We start from the raw sequence: 23,916 nt of genomic DNA, 5'->3' as shown, positions 1-23,916 counted from the left end.
CCACTGTCTTCTCTGTTATAAAAAAATAATTTAGTTACCATTTATAGCTTGGTGTACTTTGGAACACCAAAGTACACCAAGTAATAAGGTTAAGAGTACACTGTTTGATAAGGTTAAGATGCTTCCATCCATATTTTTTTGATCCTAGAATTTAGATGATATCTATACCCACGATATGTGTGCCAACTAAAGTGAAACCGGTGTATTTGAAAGTTATAAGCAGTTCAAAGACAGACATGAAAATGTTTGCTCACCCAAGAATTGGGCATTCATTGACTTCTTGAAATGAGGACAGAGTTGCAAAAGATCTAGAAATTGTGACAAGAAATTATTGTTTGATCCTCAGTATGATGGCTGATGAGTTGGATATGAATAAGGAGATAATTTGTCAAATTCTGCATGAAATTTTAGGGAAGAACAAAGTCTGTGCAAAATTTGTGACAAATAGTCTCATGGGTGAGCAGAAGCAACGATGAGTGTTTTCATGTAAGGATTTCATTCAGACTTGTCAAGACAATCCTATTTTCCTTGATTGCGTTGGAATTTTTAGTATAACCCAGAGACAAAGAATCAGGGTATGCAGTGCACTTCAAAATCATCACCAAGGCACAGAACATTTTGTTTACAGAAGTCCAGGATCAAGATGATACTGATTGTGCTTATTGAAAAACATGTGATTCACAAAGAAGTTTTACCTGAAGGGGAAGAGTCAATGCTGCATTCTGTGTACAGGTGCTTTGAAGACTATTGAAGCACATTTCCCAGGTGAGGCCTCAATTATGAGAAAAAAGTAGCTGGTCCTTATTGCATAACAATGCCCCTGCCTATTCAACACTTGTTGTGAAGTCATTTTTGACGAAACACGGCATTGTACAGATCCACCATCCCCCTGCCCTCCCGATCTGTTAACAGTGGACTTTGACCTCTTTCCTAAAGTGAAAACTGCCCTCAAAGGAAAGAGATTTCAGGTTGTTGAGGACATAAAGAAAAACATGATCTCCTTGAACACCTTCACTGGCTCTTTTCAAAAACTTTTAGAACGTAATAAGTGCATTCATTCAAGTGTAATTTCTTTGAATAAAAATAAAACCGTTTTTGAACTCCTTCATTTTGTGTTCTTTTGGTTGCACCAGACCAGGAACTTTATTGCCATGTCTCATACGTACATACTGAATGTTAGAGTTGTTATAATGGATATTTTGTCATAGAACGTAATTGTCCTTTCAGTTGTTCTGATAATGCAGATATGTTGTTGAGAAATATATTTCATAATAGTGAAATGGGGGGGGAGGTTGTGGAAGAGCAAAAACAACTGTCATTGTTAGTGAAATTTCATTAACAGTAAAGAGGTAGTGATGGCTCTGAAAAATGTTCCTCTTAAAAATCTAGAGTTGCCAATAATCAATGTGAACCAGCACTAAAAGGTGATTCTACAGGGTGTAACATTAGGCATCTTCTTCTGAACAGCATGAAAGCATGTAGAATTTTTCAAAACGTCTGTCTATCATTTAATGTTAATAATTTCTTAGCCAGCCTAAAAACTTCAGTAGCAAGAGTATTAAAAGAGGAGATTGAGCATTTCGTAATAATAGAATGTGGATGCCATCTTAATGCTTTCCTGTGAAATGGATGAATACTTGGTGGAAATTTACTGCTATCTAGAAAGAAGTGCTAAAATAAATGATAGGTTTAAATAATTTTAACTGTATTCCAATGAAGTAAAAAAAGATTTTAAAGATCTGTGTACACTTTGCTTAACATATTTATTTAACATACATGCTGGAATGCAAACTTGCATTAAAACGAACTGCAATTTTTATGCCATAACACAAATATGTGTCCATTCAATTGCAATAATTAAATGAGCACTGTAAAAGGAAAGGCACATGAAATGAACAACTTTGTGATATCACCACACTGATTGAAGTATTGGCTGTTGCATTATGGCCAGGATTTTGCTTAGCATCAATTGCACTCTCTAGATGTTGTTATTTGGTTTTTAGGAGCATTAGCAACTAAGGCCATATTGCTCCGGGGGTATGCGGTGGTCATTCTCTGACCTTTCTGTGAAAAATCTTTGTGAAAAATTTCTGTGTTCTGTGAAAAATCGTAATTAATAATTTAAAAAATAAAATAAATAAATTTTTCATATTTGTAGCGTACACCACTTTGTATCATTATAATTTTTAACATTTTTTTTTTCCGGTTATTAATATATTGGCATAGACTAATAATGAAATAGACTGTGGAACACTTTATTTTGGCCGGCCTTTGCATAGAGAAGTATGCTTAGAGGTAATAACATCTACAAAAAAATAGCAATGTAGTGATCTTAAATGCCATTTGTATGCAATTTAGCCTGAAGTACACATGGGTTGAAGGGGGGGGGGAGGAAGTGAACCAATATCATAACTAAACTCACTTCCTTGTATAATTTTATTTATTTTTTTTTTATGATTATTAGTACAGTTGATTCTGGTTACTTTGGCAACCGGTTAATCGGGGAAGCTGTTTATTTGGGACAAATCATAAAAAACAAAACCCAGTCGAGAAAATAGCCAGGGTTTACTTTGCTTAATTGGGACAACATGCTGTTTAATCGGGCCAGGAGACCGCAGCACTGGAGATCACCCTTACAATTGTCTCCGACTGTACCACGTGGCTTAGTCAGATTTCTGGAGGTCACAACCATAAAATAATAAAAACAATTAGCAGTTACCTGTTTATTGGGCTTTTCTGTTAGTGCAATCTATCATAAATGGATAGTAAAGTCGATATTATTGAATTTGCGATAATACAGACAGCTGGAATTCTGCGGGTTATTATGGTGAAATGTGTTTACACTTCCACAAAATCTTCAATCATATAAAAAATTAATTTTCAGAATCTTCTCTTCATTCCAAATTTTTAAAGCTTCGTAACTTGTTACTCCGTTCTCACTTGCGCATATCATGTTACTTGCAATTTGTGTGTGCCATGTTCTTTGTTATTGATTGCTTATCTTTTTACTGTTTTAAATTTTAACCCACACCCACAAATGTCAGTGAACAGAAATGTCAACTAGTTAGTATATACATATTACAGTATGTATTAATTATTCTGATTATCACGCATATTCTTCCGATTTTCACGTATCATTTAATTTTTTAATTGGTAAGGTAATAAAGGGTAAATTTGTGCTTAATATATCTTTACTTTTATAGGCTGTGGATAATATTCCTCCTATTTTCTCTAATTAGAATCGCTGTTTAATAGAATTAAAATTCAATTCACAAACGTGATCACAATGACCGGCGCTTACCACACATCGTATAGTGAAGGGTACTTTACTATGGTGAGTTCGTCGTAACGTGATTTGATTGTACAATGAACTAATTGTAAAGGGGGGATTACTATTTTAACTATTTATGTGAAACTTCGGATAATTGGGCCAAAATGCACTACTCCCCATGTGTCCCAAATAACTGGAATCGACTGTATTTTGAAATATTATTATTATTAAAATATGTGACCATGGATTTGTGGTTGAAAAAAGGAACTTTAAAACGAGAAGCAAAGTACTTCTATTAGTGCAACTGTGGTCGATGAAAACGAACACAGTATTGTCACACTTCAAAGTGAGGATGTACAATCACAGCCTTTTGTTCCCCAAAAATCTGAAGTGAAAAAACAAGAACGATCTAATAAAAGACCAAAATGAAGGTGCCTCTGTAGCCAGGTGGGCAGGAGCAGCATTGCATAGCACATGCTTCTTGATTAGATCGGGGTTCGAGCCCATGACCATCAAATATGGAGGATGCGGAAAGGTCAGGGAATGAACACCGCATATCCCCGGAGCAATATGGCCTTAGTTTCTAATGCTCCTAAATAATAAACAAACAACAACCAAAATGAAAGTATAATGACAGTTATTTGAATTTCGGCTTTACATGTGTTGTAAATAAAGATGCTCCTGATGCACAGTACATTGTATGTAATATTAGTGAACAGTTCTTTGGCTTCCGCTAAACTTGTGTTTCATCAGTGTTCCGTGACTTAAAAAGTTTTGGGAAATGCTGCTCTAGAGAGCACTATAAAAAGCTGTATACTGAGTTCACACTTTCATATGTTCTTTGCTTATGTTGGAGTTATATTATCTAGTTTTGTATTTTCTACAAGAAGAAAAGGTAAAAATTTTTTTAATATTATGCTTGGTGAATTTTAATTCTTTAGTTTGTGAAAAACAAAACATTATCCTTAGTATGTGCCTACTGATAAAATTTTGTGCAAAAATTGTTTTCCTATAAAATTTTACCCTAAAGAGTTGTTATAAGGGATCCACAGCCAGGGACATCAGGGATGGACAGTATGTTGAAGCTGATGACATTGAATCAGTTCTATATAATACATCATCTGATACTGAAATACAATTCTATTCAAGTGATGCAGATGCTGAATCTCGTTCAAATGAATCTTTTGATGTTAGAATGCTGCAAACAACAAAAGTTGGTGTTACTTGGAGTGATGATTTATGACAAATGAAATCCATTTACTAAAAAGCAGTGCCTACTTGTTCCAGCACCCTAAGGCTGGAACTTTAGCATTAGCATTAGTAGAGGCATACGATGCAAGAAAGCAAGCTTATGCAGCATCAGGCAAAAAAAAAAAAAAAAAAACCCTCCCATTTCATCCCTCCATTCGTTCCAAATGCCTGTTGTTCAGCTCAGCCTTAAATTTATTTAGGCTTTTTGCTTCCACAACAAAGGATGGAAGCCTGTTCCACCAATCAACTACCCGCTAGCTAAAGGCAAATTTCCGCACATCTATTCTATAACTATCTTTCCTCAATTTGAAACTGTGCACTCTCAGGTTCTTAGTCTGAGCAAGACGAAGAATCCCATCAGCATTCAGCTTTCTCAACCCATTCAAGGCCTTATAAACCTAAATTCAGATCACCTCGCAGATGCCTACTCTCCGGGCACTGCAATTTGCAGAACTTAAGCCTTTCTTGGTAAGAGTACCCCTTTGTTCCCCTCACCAATCTTGTTGCTCTTCTTTGTGCTCGTTCTAGCAACTCTACATCTTTCCTAAAATGAGGCCTCCAGACCTGTACACAGTACTGTAGGTGTTACCTGACCATTGCTTTGTATAACAGGATTATCATTGACAAGACTCCATGACCTGCCCTGGAAGCCCATCTGCACTGGTCAGCGAACTTCATATTTGGCTGCACCATTATCCCCAAGTCTTTTTCACTTTCCACTTCCCCGAGTGTATTACCACCCAGTTGGTACATTTCTCTTTGGTTATTGCTACCCATATGCAGTACTTTGCATTTGTCAATGTTAAACTCTAGTTGCCACTTCTCAGACCATTTTCCCAACTTATCTAGATCCAGTTGGAGTAGCATACTGTCATTACTGTTGTTAACAACCCTGCAAACCTAGACATTAAACCTGATATACCTGATACCTGTTTCTATTGGATACTTGGAATTTGCATGCCGGGATGCTTGGTATATCAAATATCACCTTCGGCAACGCGACATTGTTCACAAAGAACATTTTGTTCTGTTAATTTTGTCGAGCAGTGTATTACCCATCTATGGACAAATTCAATGGAAAAGTTTAGTGAAACTCAAGTTCTTGGTTTTACTATTGCTCTTGTCTTATGGATTGCCATATGTTTTTTTGCAATTGAGTATCTAGTTTTCTCTGACTGCTTTCTGCGGTGTGTGTAAATTTGTGTGCTGCTCTGTAAGGTGGTAGATTGATTTCTATTGGATACTCGGAATTTGCAGGTCAGGATGCCTATTACATGAAATATTCACCTTCAGCAACACTGTTCACAATAAAATATTCATGAAAAACATCTTGTTCTGTTAATTTTCCAAGCAGTGTATTTCTTGTGTTTTCTTGCCATTAGTAGTTTGCAACTATTCTCCATCTATACTCCCACCTCTCTTAAAAACTAATGGTGCTATTGCCTACTCAGCTAAAGATATAGCCAATTTACTACCAGCTGACTTTTCTTCTAACTTTTGTGTTGAAGACCTTGGTAAACTACCTCTCCTACCATTCCCAATACTCTCCACCCAGCACATCAATGGTCTTCTGACAGAAGGATGATAGAAGAATTCTGAACATCTTTGATGCCAGGAAATCTCCAGATGCTTGTGCCATTTTTCCACTTGTTTTCAAAATCTGTGCTAATGAGCTTGTCCCTGTTTTATTGATTTTTCCCTCTTGCTTGGTAGTTTACTGATATAAATCCCTCCCATCAAATTATCACCCTATTGCATTTACGTCCACCCTTTCCAAATTGGTGGAGAAATCCGTCAATCTGACTATCTTGAAACCTTCATCTGATTAATGGCTGCCAGTATGGATCAGTTGATCTACCATTGATATATTGGATTATGTTACTCATATTTGGCAAATTCGATGGAAAAAGTTGTTGAAAGTAAAACAGTTGTTCTTAAAATTTCTAAGACTTTTGATCATGCTTGGCTAAAAGATTTTTAAACAAGCTTCCATCTTGTGGCCTACTGAATATTTTTTTCAATTGGTTATCCAGTTTGCTCTCTGAATGCTCATCACAGGTGGTAGTAGATGGTGCTGTATTCTACTTGTCCACTAATACTACCCCAGGAGCTTTTTGGGGCAAAATCTGTGTTGAGATAAGCAATTACTTGAGCTGACTGCCACTTGCTATTTGACTATATATATATATTGCTAATTATATTTCATTTATTGCCTGTACATTGCCAGCCTTACTTCCACTCAGTCTGGGGTGGGCAGGCAGGGAGATCCCTGCTTGGTGAAAGGGCAAACTAACACAGTGAGAAGGGGTTGATCTCGGTGGTCTGCATTTCTGTCCCCTTGTGGCATTAGCCCCCTGGGACCACCACCCATTTAATTGGGTGGTGGAAGTTTTTAGATCACTGAAAACAGTTCTTTGGTGTTTTAAAATTCCATTTAAGTTAAGGTTTGGAGTGATCGAAGGTACCTTGTTCCTCCACATTGAGTTGTATATTTTGTAAATAGTTGACCAATTGTTGTGTTTGATATTCGGTTTTTAAGTTGTAAATATTTGACTTTTTATGTTATGCATAACTAACTGTCTTCCTCTAGTGTGGTAGAAATAAATGAAGAGGAGCTGCTGTCTGCTACTGGCAAAATTACTGAAGACCAACGTGAGGAGATAGATGAGCAGATATTATTGCAAGTCCAGGAACTGACAGAAATAGAGGTGTTTTGGGGCAGAAGTAGCCATAGAACACCTGTTAAAGGCAGGTCATTGCCACTGTCCATTCCTTTGCAAGGGACACAGCTGGAAGACTCAAAGGAAAATAAAGCAAGATCAAAAGGAACAGGTGCTGAAGTAAATTCAGATTTTAAACTTTTCTTTATTTAGAATTAAGATTCTAAATAAAGAAAAGTTTTCTTCTCACAAGTTGAGAAAAGTGAATATGAAGGCTTTCAACATATACAAGAGTTGCGGAAAGTGTTAAAAGGTTTTTTGTAGGAAATTAACATAAAGTACCAGTGGCTGTGATAAGAACAGTACAAGACTTGTGGGACCAATTGGAGAACAAAATGTATGATGTTCATATGGAAAATGTTTTATTAAAGGACAGATTACAAATAAAAGATGAAAAGCATGGTTCCAAGAGTTATGCAACAGTGGTTAAGAAGAATATAAAAACTGTGGAAAGTGCTCCAAAAGTGATGATAATCACTTACTGATAAACATCGTACTAGTGAAGAAGTGAAGGTTTATTTTAAAAGAAATAAGACCAATGCTTTCTACTGTAAAAATAAGACCCATAAGGGACAGAGGTGTCATTGTGGAGGTGGAGACTGATGACAACATTGCTAAATTGAAGGCTTTTTCTAGGATACAAGGCATTGGTCTGAAATACACCATATCTAGACCTGTGTATCCTAAATTAGTGCTCTTTGATGTTGACCAGGATATAGAGGAGGAGGAATTACTTAAGCAGATATGGCAAAAGAATTTTAAGGATTTTTCAATTAGTGAGAAAAAGTTCTTGGATGGTATTGAGGTACTGTTTAAGAATAGGAATAAGTCCACTGAAATGAATAATTGGCTGTTGCAGTTGTCACCAAAATTTTGGCAAATTGTTAGTGATAAAACAAGACTTTATATAAGATGGACTGCCTGTAAGTTTAAGAAGTCTTCCCAGTTACTCAACGTTATAAATGCCTAATGTATGGACATGTCGCAAAGTTTTGTAAGTGGGAGATGCTCTGTGGACATTGTTCAAAAGAAGGTCACTCTTTTAAGGATTGCCAGAAACGTAGTAAACAACCAGTTTGCTGAAATTGCAAGAAAAGGGATGGTGAGGCTGCCCATGTTGCCATTGATAAGAAATGTCCAGAATATGCTAAGGCTCTGGAGGCATATAAAAAAAAGGTAAATTATGGATAGGAGAATTAAAATCTTGCAGTTAAATGCCAATAAAGCAAAAGTGGTAGCATCACAAATAAGTTTATGTAACGGAGCAGGATGATATTGCTGTCACTCTCCTTCAGGAGCCTTATGTGGCTCAAGGCCAGGTACATGATTAACCGCAGAGGTATAAAATTATATCAGTAGGAGCAATACCAATTACTGCCATTGTAATTAGAGTTAGTTGCCACTAAAGGTTTATCTTTATGTGGAGAAAACACGATGTGAATTTGTTGTAGATTAATGGGTGGCTTTGGTAGAGTATATTTCGTAACAATTTATTGTCAGCCATCAGGAAGTATAGAACCTTATGTGGAATACTTGGAAGAAGTCTATGGACATTGGGCTCCTTTGGAGTAGTGGTGGCAATGGATTCTAATGCTAATTCCCCATTGTGAGGTAGCAAGACTTCTGATGATAGAGGTATGATGCTTGAAGATTTGCTCACTATTACTGGAATGGAGGCAAACTGTCTAAAGAAATTGAATATCCTGAGTCATATCTGCAAGGACGTGGGGGGCAGACAGGTGCACTTTGTTACATCTGTATAGAACTTTGATAAGGTCCACACTCGATTATGCAGCATCAGTTTACATCTCTGCAAGACCCAGTGCATTATGGTGCATACGCAGTGCACCATAATGCACTACATATAGCCCTAGGAGTGTATCATACTTCTCTGGTCCAAAGTCTCTATGCTGAAGCCTATGAACCACCACTCCACCTCAGAAGACAAGTACTACTTTTATCTTATGCAGCTAAAATAAAGTGTATTCCAAATCATCCTGTGTACAAAACATTATATGCGCCAATATGGGAAAATATGTACAGGATACAGCAAGCATACGCATCAAGGAGCTACTTCCAATTTGTTCTCTTGATTTCAACAAATTAGCTGTCATACAAAACGCACCAAGACCTCCTTGGGATACAATATCACCAGTCTGTGATACCTACTTCCATAACTGGGGAAGACTTTCCCTACCAGGAAACAGCTTTCAACAACTACATGCTGCCTATCTAGAGAAATATCCACACTATACACAAATATATACGGATGGAACGAAAACTGATGTAAAAGTAGGCATGGTAGCAGTTTTCTCTGATACTACAATAACCCAAGTTCTCCCAACAGAATGTAGCATCTTTACAGCTGAATTACAAGCTGTGAAGTTAGCAATGGACCGAATATGGCACCAAAGATTATTCCATAGTCCGATCTTTACGGACTCCCTTAGTGTAATGCAAGCAATACAGTGTGACTCAAAGAATTTCCATCCGATTTTGAGACAAATTCAAGTCACCCTAAGCAAACTGATTAAAATAAAACAAAACATTACCTTTTGTTGGATTCCTGGACATACAGGAATTAAAGGAAATGAACAAGCTAACCATGCAGCAGAAACGGCACCAGGCATCATACCATCAACCACCAAAGTACCATTTACAGACTATAGACGTTGCATCAAAGTGAATAGCAAGGAACAGTGGCAAAAAATATGGAATGAACAAGCCTATAATAAACTTTTTCAAATTAAACCAGTTTTAAAACAGTGGAAAACTAGTGAAAAACAGGTCCGAAAAGAAGTGGTAACCCTTTCCAGGTTAAGGATAGGACATACCCGAGATCCATGGAATTCTTTTTAAAATTATAACTAACAAGCATAGTTTAATGGATATAACTTGCACTATTGGTGCTGCTAGTAGCCAGGCACTTACTTCGACCGAGTCTGTGAGTAAAATCTTAGATGATCTCTTTCTGGTTGGAATAGATCCACGTACAGAGCAACAGATGCAGATGGTATGGGAGAAGGCCCAGTATGATTAAGAAGACTGGAAGAAAAATTTACCTTAAATGAGGTAAAAGAAGCCATGGACCATGCGAATGGGGATAAGTCACCGGGCCTTGACAAAGTAGAAGTTATTGTTATGAAAAAGTCTTTTAAGTTAAAACCTGAATTATGTGTGGAATTGTACACTAAATGTATGGAGGAAGGTGTCTTCTCGTCTTGCTGGAAAGAAGCTCAAATTAAAAGTTTAGATCGATTGATAAATGAAACTGGAGCATATCGGCCAATTGCTCTGCACCCAGTCTTAGAAACGGTATATGAACGGTTATGTGTAAACCAATTGATGATTTTGTATGAAAACAAACAGATGTCCTCAGTAAACCAATACGGGTTTAAGTAAGGTTATTCAGCTGAGGATGCGATATATAAGTTGGTTCAAACAGTGGAACAGAGTGGTTATTGATATGCTTTAGGGATATTTGTAGATTTCAAAGGAGCATGTGATCATTTATGGTGGGAAGGTATCCTTGCCAGAATTAGAACTGGATATTCAAATAAGTTGTTTAGTGTATATAAGAATTATTTCTCTGATAGAGAAGTAATGGTTTAAACTAAATATACTAAGATAACTAAGAAAGTATATTGTGGATGTCCGCAAGGCTCGGTAATTGGTCCCTTCGCACGGAATATGGTATTTGATGGGTTTTAAATCTCTCTATACCTGAAGTCGAAATTATAGCGTATACTGATGATTTAGCATTGGTTTTAAAAGGAAATGCTAGACCTTAGATTGAGAAAAAAAGCTGAGGAGACATTAAAAGTTTTGGAGGAATGGCTAAAAATATATAAATTAGAAATTTCTAAGGATAAGACTTGTTACTCAGTGGTAAGTCCTTGGGTCCTTGAGGTTGTCAGAGACATTCTCTCAGATATGCCGGACAAGCTGTACTTGCTACCTGGGAGTCTAAAATGCTGATGGAACTGATATTCAGGTGACATTCAAGTCAAGTGGACCCAATTTTGGCAAAGTCCGGACGGTCTGTGACAGCCAAATCCTCTGCTTGCACCTTCACAATGGTGGGACTGTTAGTAATCCTGGGTATAACCTCCATGCACAAGTACATGGTGGGTGACCACCCAGGTGTGAACCAACGTAAGCAGGGGTTGAGGTGTGGCACCCACACCACATGGAGGAATGCTGCCCCTCTATGTTCCAGGCAGTACTAGGTGGTAAATGACTCTCATCAACCGGTGTAATACCACCACTTTGCTTATTGGAGGCTTGGAGTGGTGGAACCCATGTTTAGTCTCTAGAGCTAAGTTCCGGTCAACCCTTCCCTATCTCTTCCATCATGTAGTATGATTGATGACTTTTGAGGTTATGATGAACATCGTGGCGAGATCCAATATTCCTTACATTTCGAGGTTACAGCTCTAAAATGGTGTTCGCAGGCCGGCCGCTACTTAGTACACCGAACCTATTGGTAACTCTCTAGGAGGCTTTCGGATCAGCTAGTGTATAATCGTGCTACCTCTACTCTGCCAGATAGTGACTGGAGGGAGTCCGAAACTGTGTATGCGGGGAGCATTGTCGAGGCCACGTTGAGTCAAGAATCTGGGTATATTCTTACCATGTGTACGCCATATCCAAAAATTTCATTACTTCATACAACATGTCCCACACACTTTTTCTTACTATTGAATACACCATGAATTGTCAAACTAATAGAGCAAGCTTATCTGCGAAAAGATCAAAACCTCCAAAACACTTCCTAATTCATTTCACAAATATACGTGGTCTCAATTCTAATCTCAATGATGTCCATTTCCACTTGCAGTCTGCCAAACCCCATGTACTTTTTTCTGACAGAATCTCAGTTATCAGTTTCAGCTACTGCTCATCTCAGATGTCCAAATTATTCGCTGTATGATTCCTTTCGCCCCAAAGGTGGTACTTGTGCATATGTCCGTTCTGATATTCCCTGTCAGAGAGTTGGCAGTTTGGAATCTCCTTTCTTTGATCTTCTCTTTCTTAAAATCTCTCTACCTCATTGTGTCAAATTCATCTGTTGCCTCTACCGTTCTCCCAACTCCACTAATCACTTGGAGCTCTTTGACTTCCTCTCCTTGCAACTTGACTTTCTCCAGTCCAACTTTCCTAACAGTGAGGTAATTTTCCTTGGTGATTTTAATGTTCACAACTCCAGCTGATTGAGATGCTGAGGCTTTTGCAATTACTAATGACCTTGCACAAAGTGTTAAAAAATTCCTACCAAAAAATAACTTGTAGGCTGAGGAAACCCATTGTAAATGGAAACACTCCTCTTGAAGAAGAAGAAGAAAAGTAGGAGATTGGTAACTGAGATCTCTCCTCACTAGAGGAATACCAGACAATCCTAACCATACAGCCAACATGCTTGATCATTTTCTCACAAACAACCCTTCTAGATACACGGTCAAAGTGAGAGGTCCTTTAGGCACTTCAGATTACAACTTGGTGGTTGTCTCTTCTCCAATGGAGCCTTTATCTCATGGCTATTCCCAACCTCGTGTTGTTTGGCCATACAAGAATGCAAAATGGGATGACCTGCGAGATTTCTTTTCCTTGGTCGGATTACTGTTTCAAAACTTCTGATGTCAATGTTTGCTCAGATCGTGTCAGCGAAATTATTCTTGCAGGAATGGAATCCTTTGTCCCACACTCCACTTTAAAATCTCGTCCTTTATCTAAACCTTGGTTTTCCAATAAATATGCTAAGGCTGTTCAAGAGAAGAATGTTGTATATCGTAATTGGCTTGTTTCTAATTCTTCAGTTTCATTTTCTGCCTACACCAAAGCTCGCAACAATTGTAAAGCAGTTATTAATCAGTCCAAACTAGAGTTTGAACAGGCTAAGAGTAGAAAACTTGCTTCTTGCCCTAATGGTAGCCAAGCATTCTGGTCTCTTGCCAAAGCTATTGGCTGTCTCTCTGCTCCCACATCTGTCCAAACCAGATGGTTCTGTTGTCACTTCAGCCAAGAATAAAGCTAACCTGCTAGCATCCCATTTTTCTTCCAACTCATGTATGAATGATCTTGGTAAAACACCTCCCACCATTCCCAACACGCTCCATTCAATGCCTCCTGTGGTCAAAAGGATGTCGGAAAGATTTTGAAAAATCTTGATGCTAAGAAAGCTCCAGGTCCCGATGGTATTTCTCCACTTGTTCTCAAAACCTGTGCTCTTGAACTTACTCCTATTCTTTGCCGCCTTTTTTCACTTTCTTATTCCAAAGGTGTTTTTCCTTCTGCTTGGAAATTTGCTCATATCCAGCCAGTTTCCTAAAAAGGTTGACAAATCCCTCCCATCTAATTATTGACCCATTGCAAATACTTGTACTCTTTCTAAAGTAATGGAGAAATCAATTAACCGCCAACTTTTAAACTACCTAGAAACCTTCCGTCTGATCAATGATCACCAGTATGGATTTCGTCAGTATCGATCCACTGGTGATATTCTGGCTTATGTTACCCATTTATGGACTAATTCAATGGAAAGGTTTGGTGAAACACATGTAGTTGATCTTGACATCTCAAAGGCTTTCGATCGTGTTTGGCATAAAGGTCTTCTAAACAAGCTTCCATCTTATGGTTTGCCAACTGTTTTTTGTAATTGGTTATCCCGTTTTCTCTCTGATCGCTCACTGAGGGTTGATGGTAGATGGCCCTCTGTCTTCTAATTTCTCCACTAATGCTGGTGTTCCCCAAGGTTCAGTTCTTTCTCCACTCTTTTCCTCTTGTATATTAATGACCTTCTTCCATTGACTGGAAATCTTATCCATAGTTTTGCCAATGATAGTACATTGCATTCCACTTTCCATTTTGACAAACCTTGCCCTGCTCAATCAGCTTCAACTTCTCGAAAATCTGCTACCAGTCCTTTAAATGCCGATTCCAGGTAATTCTCCAGTGGGGCAAAGACAACTTAGTTGATTTCAATCCTTCTAAAACTCGTTCTTGTCTTATATCTCGCAAAGAGAATTCTTCTGCTCCTATGCTTATCTTTGGTGACACTCTGATTTCTAGGCAAAATGATATATCTCTTTTGGGGATTACCCTGACTTCTAATCTCTCTTGGCACAAGCACATTACAAATATTGCTTCCTCTGCATCTAAAAAACTTGGTTTTCTCTTTTGCTCTTGCCTTTACTTTTCTTCCAAACAGCTGCTCACTCTGTATAAATTGCAAATCTGCCCTACCATGGAATATTGTTCCCACATCTGGGGTGGTGCCCCCAAAACCTCTCTCAGGCTTCTTGATTCCATTCAGAAGAGGGTAGTTAGGTTAATTAATGATTCATCTCGAACAGAGTCTCTCCACTCACTGTCTCATAGACATACTGTTTCTGCTGCATGCCTCTTCTACAGATACTTCCATGGGCACAGTTCTTCTGAATTGTCTTCTATAATTCCCGCTCTCTCTTTCAAAACAGTCCGAACATGTGCAGCCAACATTCATTTACTGTCCAACTTCAAACTCGCAGAACCAACAAAAAAAAGTTAAGTATGAACCGGGCTTGAGGGTGATACTGTCCGATATGTTAAGACTACAAAATATTTAGGGGTACTTTTGGAAGAACGGCTCTTTTTTACAGAGCATGTGAGATTTTTGAAGAATAAAATTAGAACTCTGTACTCCAAGCTCCAGAGGATAGTAAGGAATGATTGCGGTATTAAAGGTAGAGCAGTAAGTCTAATGTATGAATGTTTATTTGTGCCCATAGTCACTTACGCTTCTGGAGCTTGGTAACATCGAGTGGAGAAAGTTGTGATACAAAAATATTTAATGCAGGCTTAAAGATTTGCTTTGTTAAGGAATAACAAGGGTGTCGAAAAGACTCCTCTGAGGCCTTGCAGATTATATCGAAGGATTCCCATCCACTTCCTGGCAGGAATGTTGTATAATACAAAGAGAAATGTAAATAAAACAGTAATGAGTTTAATATCATGTCCTGATAGAGAGAGACTTTATTCAAAATTTCACGTCAGAAAAGACGCGATTTTTACAATCTATAATTGTAAAAGAGTAAGGGAAGTTTACCTCAATATGATACTCTCCACAAATTAAGATGAAAACAATTTAAAATTCGAGAATCTTACATTACAGTAAGAAAAAAAGAAGAAAAAATTAAAAATCAAATGAACACAATTAAAAATTAAGTAAAAAATTTTTTAACGAAAAAATCGCAAAGCGATTTTCCTTCCTGAAGCTGACAATACTTTTCAATTGTATATCGTGATCACAGGAATGAAAATTGCCAAATAGGGGCGAGCATGGAACTTAAATAAGGATTGTTTGTCTTTGCACATGCACATAAAAGACCATGAATCGGAGATTAGATATGGCCGGCGAACATTAACAGAATTGTCATGTAATTTAATTTCTACGGTTTCTGCAATTAATAGTCTTGTATAATTACATTGGACACTAAGTATTCTGGCCTTATTAAATAAAAAAAATGTGTTTTTCATTAACGGCATGAAAGGATAATTCTGACGCTGCTGAATGACAAACACGAAACTGAGGCCGAATGTTCATTAACACAAAAATTCAGAGGAAACCACGTAAAACCCTGATAAGATGAGTCACAATCACTGCAAGAAATGTTGTATACTATTAGGTCATTTATTTGTGTTGCGAATGAGGAAAGGACTTTTGCAATTGTTCAGTATAGTGTGTAATTTCTGTATTGTCATATTCTAATCTTATGTCTTATCATATTCTTATTATATTAATATCTACTGAAAAGGGATCTCCTGTGAAAGTGGATGAATACCTTGCAGAAATTTACTGCTATATAGAAAGAAGTTCTAAAAGTAAAGATAGATTTAAACAGTTTTAACTGATGTATACTGTTGAAGTAAAAAACGTTTTGAAGCATATTTATGTGCACTTTGATTGTTTTTGGTTAACTATGTAACTAGATTGATAGAACAGTGGCAACTTTTGATAAGTCTATTCAAAGAAAAGGTTAGAAGTGGTGAGAAAGTGTACATGAGCACTTTTCAGTTATTAAATTGAAACGTACAACAATTGATCTCTAGTGAGTGGCACTTACATGTGTTCTCACCCACTGCATGATCAAAAAGAACTTCTGGTGAAAGCAATCTTAAACAGGCCAAGCAAGCTGATAATTCTAGGCATGTTATCCTCAATCTTGTACAAAGTCTGTTCATGTTCTCTCTCTCTCTCTCTCTCTCTCTCTCTCTCTCTCTCTCTCTCTCTCTCTCTCTCTCTGCGCCTCCGTAGCCAGGTGGGCAGGAGCAGCAGTGTGTTGCACATGCTTCTTGATTAGACCGGGGTTCGAGCCTATGACCACCAAATACGGAGGATGCGAAAAGGTCAGGGAATGACCACCACATATCCCCAAAGCAATATGGCTTTAGTTGCTAATGCTCCTAAAAACCAAATAATAAAAAAAAATAAAAAAATAAAAAATGGGAACATGTGATAACAATGAAAGCATATTGCAATTTCCATTATAAATGTGGCCTTTTAGAGAGATAAATACTTAGTAATAAAGCAAAATTTTCAACTTCCAAGTCCTTGGAATGAATTACAAAAAAAACTGTGTTATTGGGTTTACATTACGATATTTTCACAATATCTCCATTTATCCCTACAGATGCAAAATACATTTCCATATTTTTTTTCACTTTGCACTGGCCGGTAAAAACTTTTAAAGTCAAATTTGTTCAAGTCGAGTATTACGTAAGTCAGGGAATTCCTGTATATTGTAGCACAAACAAATCTAGAACAATTAAAAACAATGGTAGGGAAGTTGAATCAAAATCAAACCTTGGAGAGGTGAATGGCTTGTGTCAATGTTTAGTAATCTGGCACAGTTTAAGCCACAAGCTCGGAAGGAGTTATTCCGATTGAACAGATGTGATACATTAGGAGAATGCAATGGTATTTGTAATCGGTATCCATTTTCTGGAGGTTAATTCCAAGACATAGCAGTGCCTGAATTTTAGGGAGTGCCTGGGCAGGGAGGAAATGATTACAAAGTTTCAGACAGTTGTATTTGAGGATTAGTGTGGTGGGGTAAGACTTCAAGGATGGTGGAGGGTTGTGCCACTGACAGAAATCCCAGATGTTTGGGGCGTTTATCACTCCTGTGAAAATTTTTACCATAGTCATTAAATGCCTGATGTCAATTAATCTTGGAAGCCTGGGTACATTTAGCTGCTCAGCTATATCAGTGGTTCTCAATTGATGGGTTCAGTGATGCTTATTTTGGTACTAAGGTTCTAATACCTTTGTGTTGGAGTTTTCATATAAAAAAAAAAAATAAATAAATAAATGGAAGAAAGAGGGGAGAGAGAATGTATGCTTCATGTGTTCAAGCATCAATCAAGAAGGAAGTTCAGATCAAATTTTTCAGTGTATCTTGTTTGGATCTTTGGAGTGATTTACACCCAATTTCACAGCAGCTTTTCCCCATTTCCCAATATTGTTTTAAATTTGGAATGACAGCTCCAGTCCTTTTCAGAATTCCATAACTTGTTTAAAATATTATTAGGAACCTTTGTACCAAATTTTATGTTGTTAGGTTAATCTGTTTTCACAGAGTAAAGTGGTGCCCCCAAAACCTCTATCAGGCTTCTTGATTCCATTCAGAAGAGGGCAGTTGGGATAATTAATGATTTATCTCTAACAGAGTCCCTCCACTCGCTGTCTCTTAGACGTACTGTTTCTGCTACATGCCTTTTCTACAGATACTTCTATGGGCACTGTTTTTCTGAATTGGCTTCTATAATTCCTGCTCTTTCTTTCAAAACAGTCCGAACACATGCCACCACAAGCCAACATCCATTTACTGTCCAACTCAAAACTCACAGAACCAACTTTTCATCTTCCTCGTTTATTCATTCAACTGCCATTTCCTGGAACAAATTTCCTGAAAATTACGGTCTACAGAAGTTCAAGTCTAATGCCAACAAATATCTTCTTTCGTCTTCTCAACCTCGAACCCAAGCATGGTACTAAGTACTATAGGTTCTAATACCTCTCGTGTTTGGGGTTTTCATTAAAAAAAAAAGTACTGCCAGACATCACTTCATGGCTACTTATTACATAATTATGAGTACTATGTAATCACTTCAGTACAATATCAGAGTTTTTGAGCCCCTTGGGTACTTTATTTGATCATCCCATTGCTGGATTATCAGTAGTTGATGCTGGATTATTAGTAGTTGATGCTGTTAGTTGATTCATTTTCTAAATATTTGTATTTACATTTTTAGTAGTCTTAAATATAGGCGAGGTTCATTTCATGAAGTTTTTTTAGAAAGCAGTTCATAAAGATGCATTGCAGGATCATCTAAACAAGACTGCAGCAATAATTCAGACACAGCATGGGTTTGTTAAGGGAAAGTCTTGTCTGACAAATTTGATAGGATATTATGATGTGGTTACAAAGGAACTGGATTCAAAAAATAAGTTTGATATCATATATTTGGATTTCAGGAAAGCTTTTGACACTGTTGCGCATGGAAGACTATTGTACAAATTGGAGCAGAATGGTATTATGGGTAAGTTGCTACAATGGATAAAAGGATGGTTGAGTGGGAGAAGACAGAGGGCGGTAATTAATGGGTGCTGCTCTTTGTGGACTAATGTTATTAGGGTTCAGTGTTGGGTCCTCTGTTGTTTTGTATATTTATCAATGATATTGATGAAGGTATATCAGGCTTAGTGTCAAAGTTTGCAGATGATACAAAGGTTGGCAGGGTTGTTAATGACAGTAATGGCAGTGTGCTACTGCAACAGGATCTAGATAATTTGGGCAGATGGGCTAAGAAGTGGCAACTAAAGTTTAAATTTGACAAATGCAAAGTACTGCATATGTGTAAAAGTAACCCCAGAGAAACATACCAACTGTGTGTACTACACTTAAGGTGGTAGAAAATGAAAAAGACCTGGGAGTAATTGTGCAGTCAGATATGAAGTTTTCTGAGCAATGCAGACAGGCTGCCAGGGCAGGTCATGGGGTTTTGCTATCAGGGAAAAGGAGGTGATTGTCCCTCTGTATAAGGCAATGGTCAGGCCACGCCTTGAGTACTGCATACAGGTCTGGAGGCCTCATTTTAGGAAGGATGTAGATTTGCTTGAGCGTGTACAGAGAAGGGCAACAAGATTGGTGAGGGGAATGAAGGGAACCTCTTACCAAGAGAGGCTTAAGTTCTGCAAATTGCAGTGGCTGGAGACTAGGCACCTGCGTGGTGATCTGATTGAGGTGTATAAGGCCTTGAATGGGTTGAGCACGCTGAATTCTGATGGGATCCTTCCACTTATTCAGATTACGAACCTAAGGGGGCATAAATTCAAATTAAGAAAAGACAGATGTAGAATAGATGTGCGGAAATTTGCCTGTAGCCAGCGGGTGGTTAATTGCTGGAACAAACTTCCGTCTGTCGTTGTGGAAGTTGATAGGTTAAAGAAATTTAAGGAGGAACTGGACAGGCATTTGGAGGGAATGGTGTGGTTTTTTTTTGCTGATGCTGCATAAGCTCATACATTTGCTTTCTTGCATCACATGCCACTACTACTATAAACATTCATTGGTGTGATCTGCCTCTGGGTTGCCATGATATTTTTGATTGTAAATTACAGTGCAAACCTCCCTTACTTCAATTTTATGTTGCATGTATAAAAGTATAAAAAGAAAGAATTTTTATATTTATGACTATGGGACTAAGTTTTGCATTTGTTTTGAGCCAAAAATTGTTTATTCAAATAGCTCTATACCTGAAATTAAAAATAAGTGAAATAAACCTGAATTAAAAAAATGAAGTTTCTCTTTCTCTGATGGTTTCTTTCTTTTATGCATTTGGGCTCCATAAAAATCAATGTAATCTAACTAATCCCCCAGGCAGCACCAGTTAGTTCTGCCTTTAATATAATGCCCTGCCTTCACAAAAATTGCCTCTGGGCAACTCAGTAGCCCTTCTTTCTAGTAGGCCAGCCAATAGCTCTTGTTGAGATGTGAAATGCCTTGGGTCACTTTGACATCTCCTCAGTTCTGAAAATATCTTCCGCAAAATCATTTAGAAAAAAAGATTAAATGCACTTACAAGACACTGATTTCTTTAGAATTATAATAACTTCAGTGTTACCGTACGAGGTTTGATCAAAAAGTTCCAAAAAAATTAGGGTACATATAACATTTCATAAACATTTTTTATACATTTTAGTAACCTTCCAAAGTAGTTCCTCTTTGATATGCAAGTTTTACAATGTTTCTGCCACTTCTGGAAGCAATGCTTAAGTCTTTGATGGTTGTTATGCTATGTCTGCCTTTCAGTGAAGTTTCTGATGAATCATTTGGGGAAGAGGGAAAAAATTACATAGGGAAAGATCAGGTGAACATAGAAGGTGAGATACTAGGAATGTTTTTGTGCCAAAAATTCTTGAATGATAACTCCAGTGTGTGAAGGAGCATTGTCATAATGGAAAAACTGTCCACAATGTTGGAACTGCCAATTCCATTTCCTCCTAACTTTTTCCCTCAGTAGAATCAGAACTTCTTGTCATTTGGTTTACTATCTGACCATTCTGAAGAAATTCATAATGAAGGTATATCCTAAATGTCGAAATAAGGAATAACATTGTTTTTAAATTTGACTGAACCTGTCCTACTTTTCTTGGATGGGATGAGTTTGGTATTGTTCACTGGGGGACACCTGCAATTATGTTTTGGAGTCATAATTGTACACCCATGTTTCATTACCAGTTACAATGCAGTTGATGAAATTATAATCCATTTCCAACTTTCTTTTTGGTACCTTGCATAGTTCTTGATGGTGAACCTTCTGATTATAATTCAACATTTTTGGAAGAAATTTTCTGGTATCCAACCCATGTCAAGAGTTTCGGTCAATTTCCATATTTAATTGTTGATCAGAACCTACTTTTCACGCACTCTATTTCACCACTGCTTGAAGTTGGGGAAGATCAAAATGAATGCTGGTTATTTTGGAACCATCTGGTGGTGACTTTACTTAAAACATCACCAAATGTACTTAACATTTTTGAGGATTTTTGTTGTTTTTCCTGTTCTTCACACAAAACTTGATACACACCTGTTGTTCCATTTTGTATCCATTATGACTGTGACATGCCATAAAATATGTCTAAATTTCATCACATGCTGTTTGTTACTGTTTTAGTGGAATGGGAAGTGATTCATATTATTAATGCAGTGATCCCTTCTCTATACTTAATCATCATCTTAAACCTCTACCTTTTGTAATTCTTTTGTAATAAATAGTCTTAAAACGTTTTGGTCAGATATGACCACTGATCTCATGTTATCCAAGCAGACAAATCTTCTTGCTCTATTTTTGAAACTTTTTAATTTACAAATAGTTTACACAACAATGAAAACTTGCAGAATGATGGTCTCATAGAGGGGTAGCCCCCCACACATACACACAGCTGACAACTCAGCAGTCAACGATATGGCATTAGCCGTACCTGCTCATACATGTTCAATATTCTTTACTTTTGGGGTAATAGTATTATAATGGCTTTATTATAAAACTATTTTGGTGTCTCACTGACATGCTGTGCAGCTACTCACACGAAAAAAAAAAATATATATATAATAATAATAATACAGTATGTTTATTGCTAGGTTAAGAACCCTTAAGCTTAAACAAATTATTGCCCCTACCTATTTTATAAGTTTACTGTTCACATATTTACAGTAATATATATTTCCATTGTCATTGGATCCCCTGAATTTCTTGGTTTTTTTTTTAAACATTTGCAGAAAACATTACTTTAAAGGCTGCTTTTGAGTAAGCAGAATTATATATTTTTTAATGTAAAAAAGACACCTAAAGTATACTTATTGGTAAGTGTGTAATCTGCTATAATTATCTCTCATGCTTTCTCTCTCTTTTTCTTTAGTAGTCCAGAAGTGTCAAGGCAAGATAGAAGACAGCAAGAGAAGCACAGAAGATTTCAGACATCACCTGAATATTCTTCGCGGAAATGGTCTCATGGAGAAGAAAACAAAGACAGTCATTCGTCAAAAGACAGAAGACGCCGCAGTAGATCCAGAGACAGAAGAGAGAAATCTCGCTCATCTCCCCTACGCAGCAAAGTTGTCAGAAGTAGTAGTAAAAAATCTTATAGTAAAAGCACTGCTGATGATGTAAAAGATAAACGCCATAGAGAAAACTTATCTTCATCCAGCAAAAGAACAGGATCATTATCTGAACGACATTCAAAAGGTGAAACAGTTAAACAAAAATCAAGCAAGAAAAGGAGGCATGAATTGGAGACGTTAAGCCAGTCAGTTACTCTAACCAGCTCAGATAAGGAACATAAAAAAGTGACTGTTTCAGATGAAGAACAGCTTGATGCACTTAAAAAATCAAAAGATAAGAAAGTGTCTGAAAAAAATACATCTTCAAAGGTTCGCTATACCCGGTCTTCACCTTCAGATAGTCCTGAAAGTGCTAGTGATAGCCAAACTAATGAAAGATTAGAACCTGAAAAATTAGAAGAACAAGTAAAAATTGCTGTTAGTTCACCACTTCATTCTGATCCAAAACCTGATGGAACAGGTGAAAATGCACAAGTAGTGCCACTTCCCAGTAATGGTGCATTAGAAGAGGAATCTACAAAGTTGAAATCTGAATCATCAGAAAATGATAAGAGCCTTAAAACAGATACTCAAAATCCAGAATTAGTAGCTACAGACATTTCTCATTCTGCTTCTCCATTACATGAATCCAGCCAAAATGAACACACTAAACAATCCCCAATGAATAATGGAAATTCCACAAAAACAGATTCTCCATATTCTCCATCTTCACCAAAACATTCTGAAGATACTTGTAACAGAATACCATCTGACAAAACTTCCAAATCCTCATTGCCATTAGAAAAAAGTGTAGATGTTAAAACCACTGTTGATGACTCTAAAGTGGCAGAAAATGATGGAAAATGTGAGACCTCTCCAGTAGTTATCAGTGAAAGTTCAAGGGATTCACCTGTTTCTCAGAATAATTTCAACAAATTACACATTATAGAATCCAAAGATTATGTGGAAGAGCAACAGGCATCATTAATTCACTTTTCTTCACCTGAAGGAATTCCTTTACCTGAAGAACCTAAAACTAATGTAAGTGATATAAAAAATAATACTGTATTAACAGTTGATAAACAGATATCAAATTCTTCAAATGTGGTTGATGATAAAGATGTAATGACATTGTCAGCTGATACTAATAAGATTCAATCTCCAGAAATTAATACTGGCAAAGAAAATAATGCAACTGATGGTCCCTCTTCTCCTGTTTCTAAAAAATCTCCAAAAGATAAAGGTGAAGATAAAGAAGTAAGTCTTAAAAACTAAGATAACAGTAATGTGAACTAGTGTATCACCATATTTATTCATATCTGAAATAATATTTTTAGATGTAGTTCATAGCATTGACTTAACTATTTGCTCTGGTCTATCCAGCTATCTGTGCACATAACATGTTCTTGTTTATACTACAGCACAACCACCACGTCAGTAGAGTTTACAATAAATCAGTCAATACAAATGCTAATTGTATTTAGCAGTCACAGGCTTGAACCTCGGTCCACTCAAAGAGTGTGCTATTGCA

At 37.1% G+C, this 23,916-nt stretch overlaps 1 protein-coding gene across 1 annotated transcript in view; it reads left to right on the top strand.

Annotated features, from left to right (window-relative positions):
* LOC150080515 (uncharacterized) overlaps positions 1-23,916 on the top strand; it is a 398,298-nt gene that overhangs the window by 335,349 nt on the left and 39,033 nt on the right. Inside the window, exon 15 of the mRNA XM_090381933.1 lies at positions 22,205-23,642. Coding sequence (XP_090238059.1) covers positions 22,205-23,642 — 1,438 coding nt within the window. The remainder of the gene's footprint in view (positions 1-22,204; positions 23,643-23,916) is intronic.

The sequence above is a fragment of the Mastigoproctus giganteus genome, chromosome 9 (assembly GCF_048544385.1).
Source record: "Mastigoproctus giganteus isolate SK-2022 chromosome 9, ASM4854438v1, whole genome shotgun sequence".
Taxonomy (NCBI): Eukaryota; Metazoa; Arthropoda; class Arachnida; order Uropygi; family Thelyphonidae; genus Mastigoproctus; species Mastigoproctus giganteus.
Note: the sequence above shows the minus strand (reverse complement) of the source record. Positions and strands in the feature narration are given on the sequence as shown.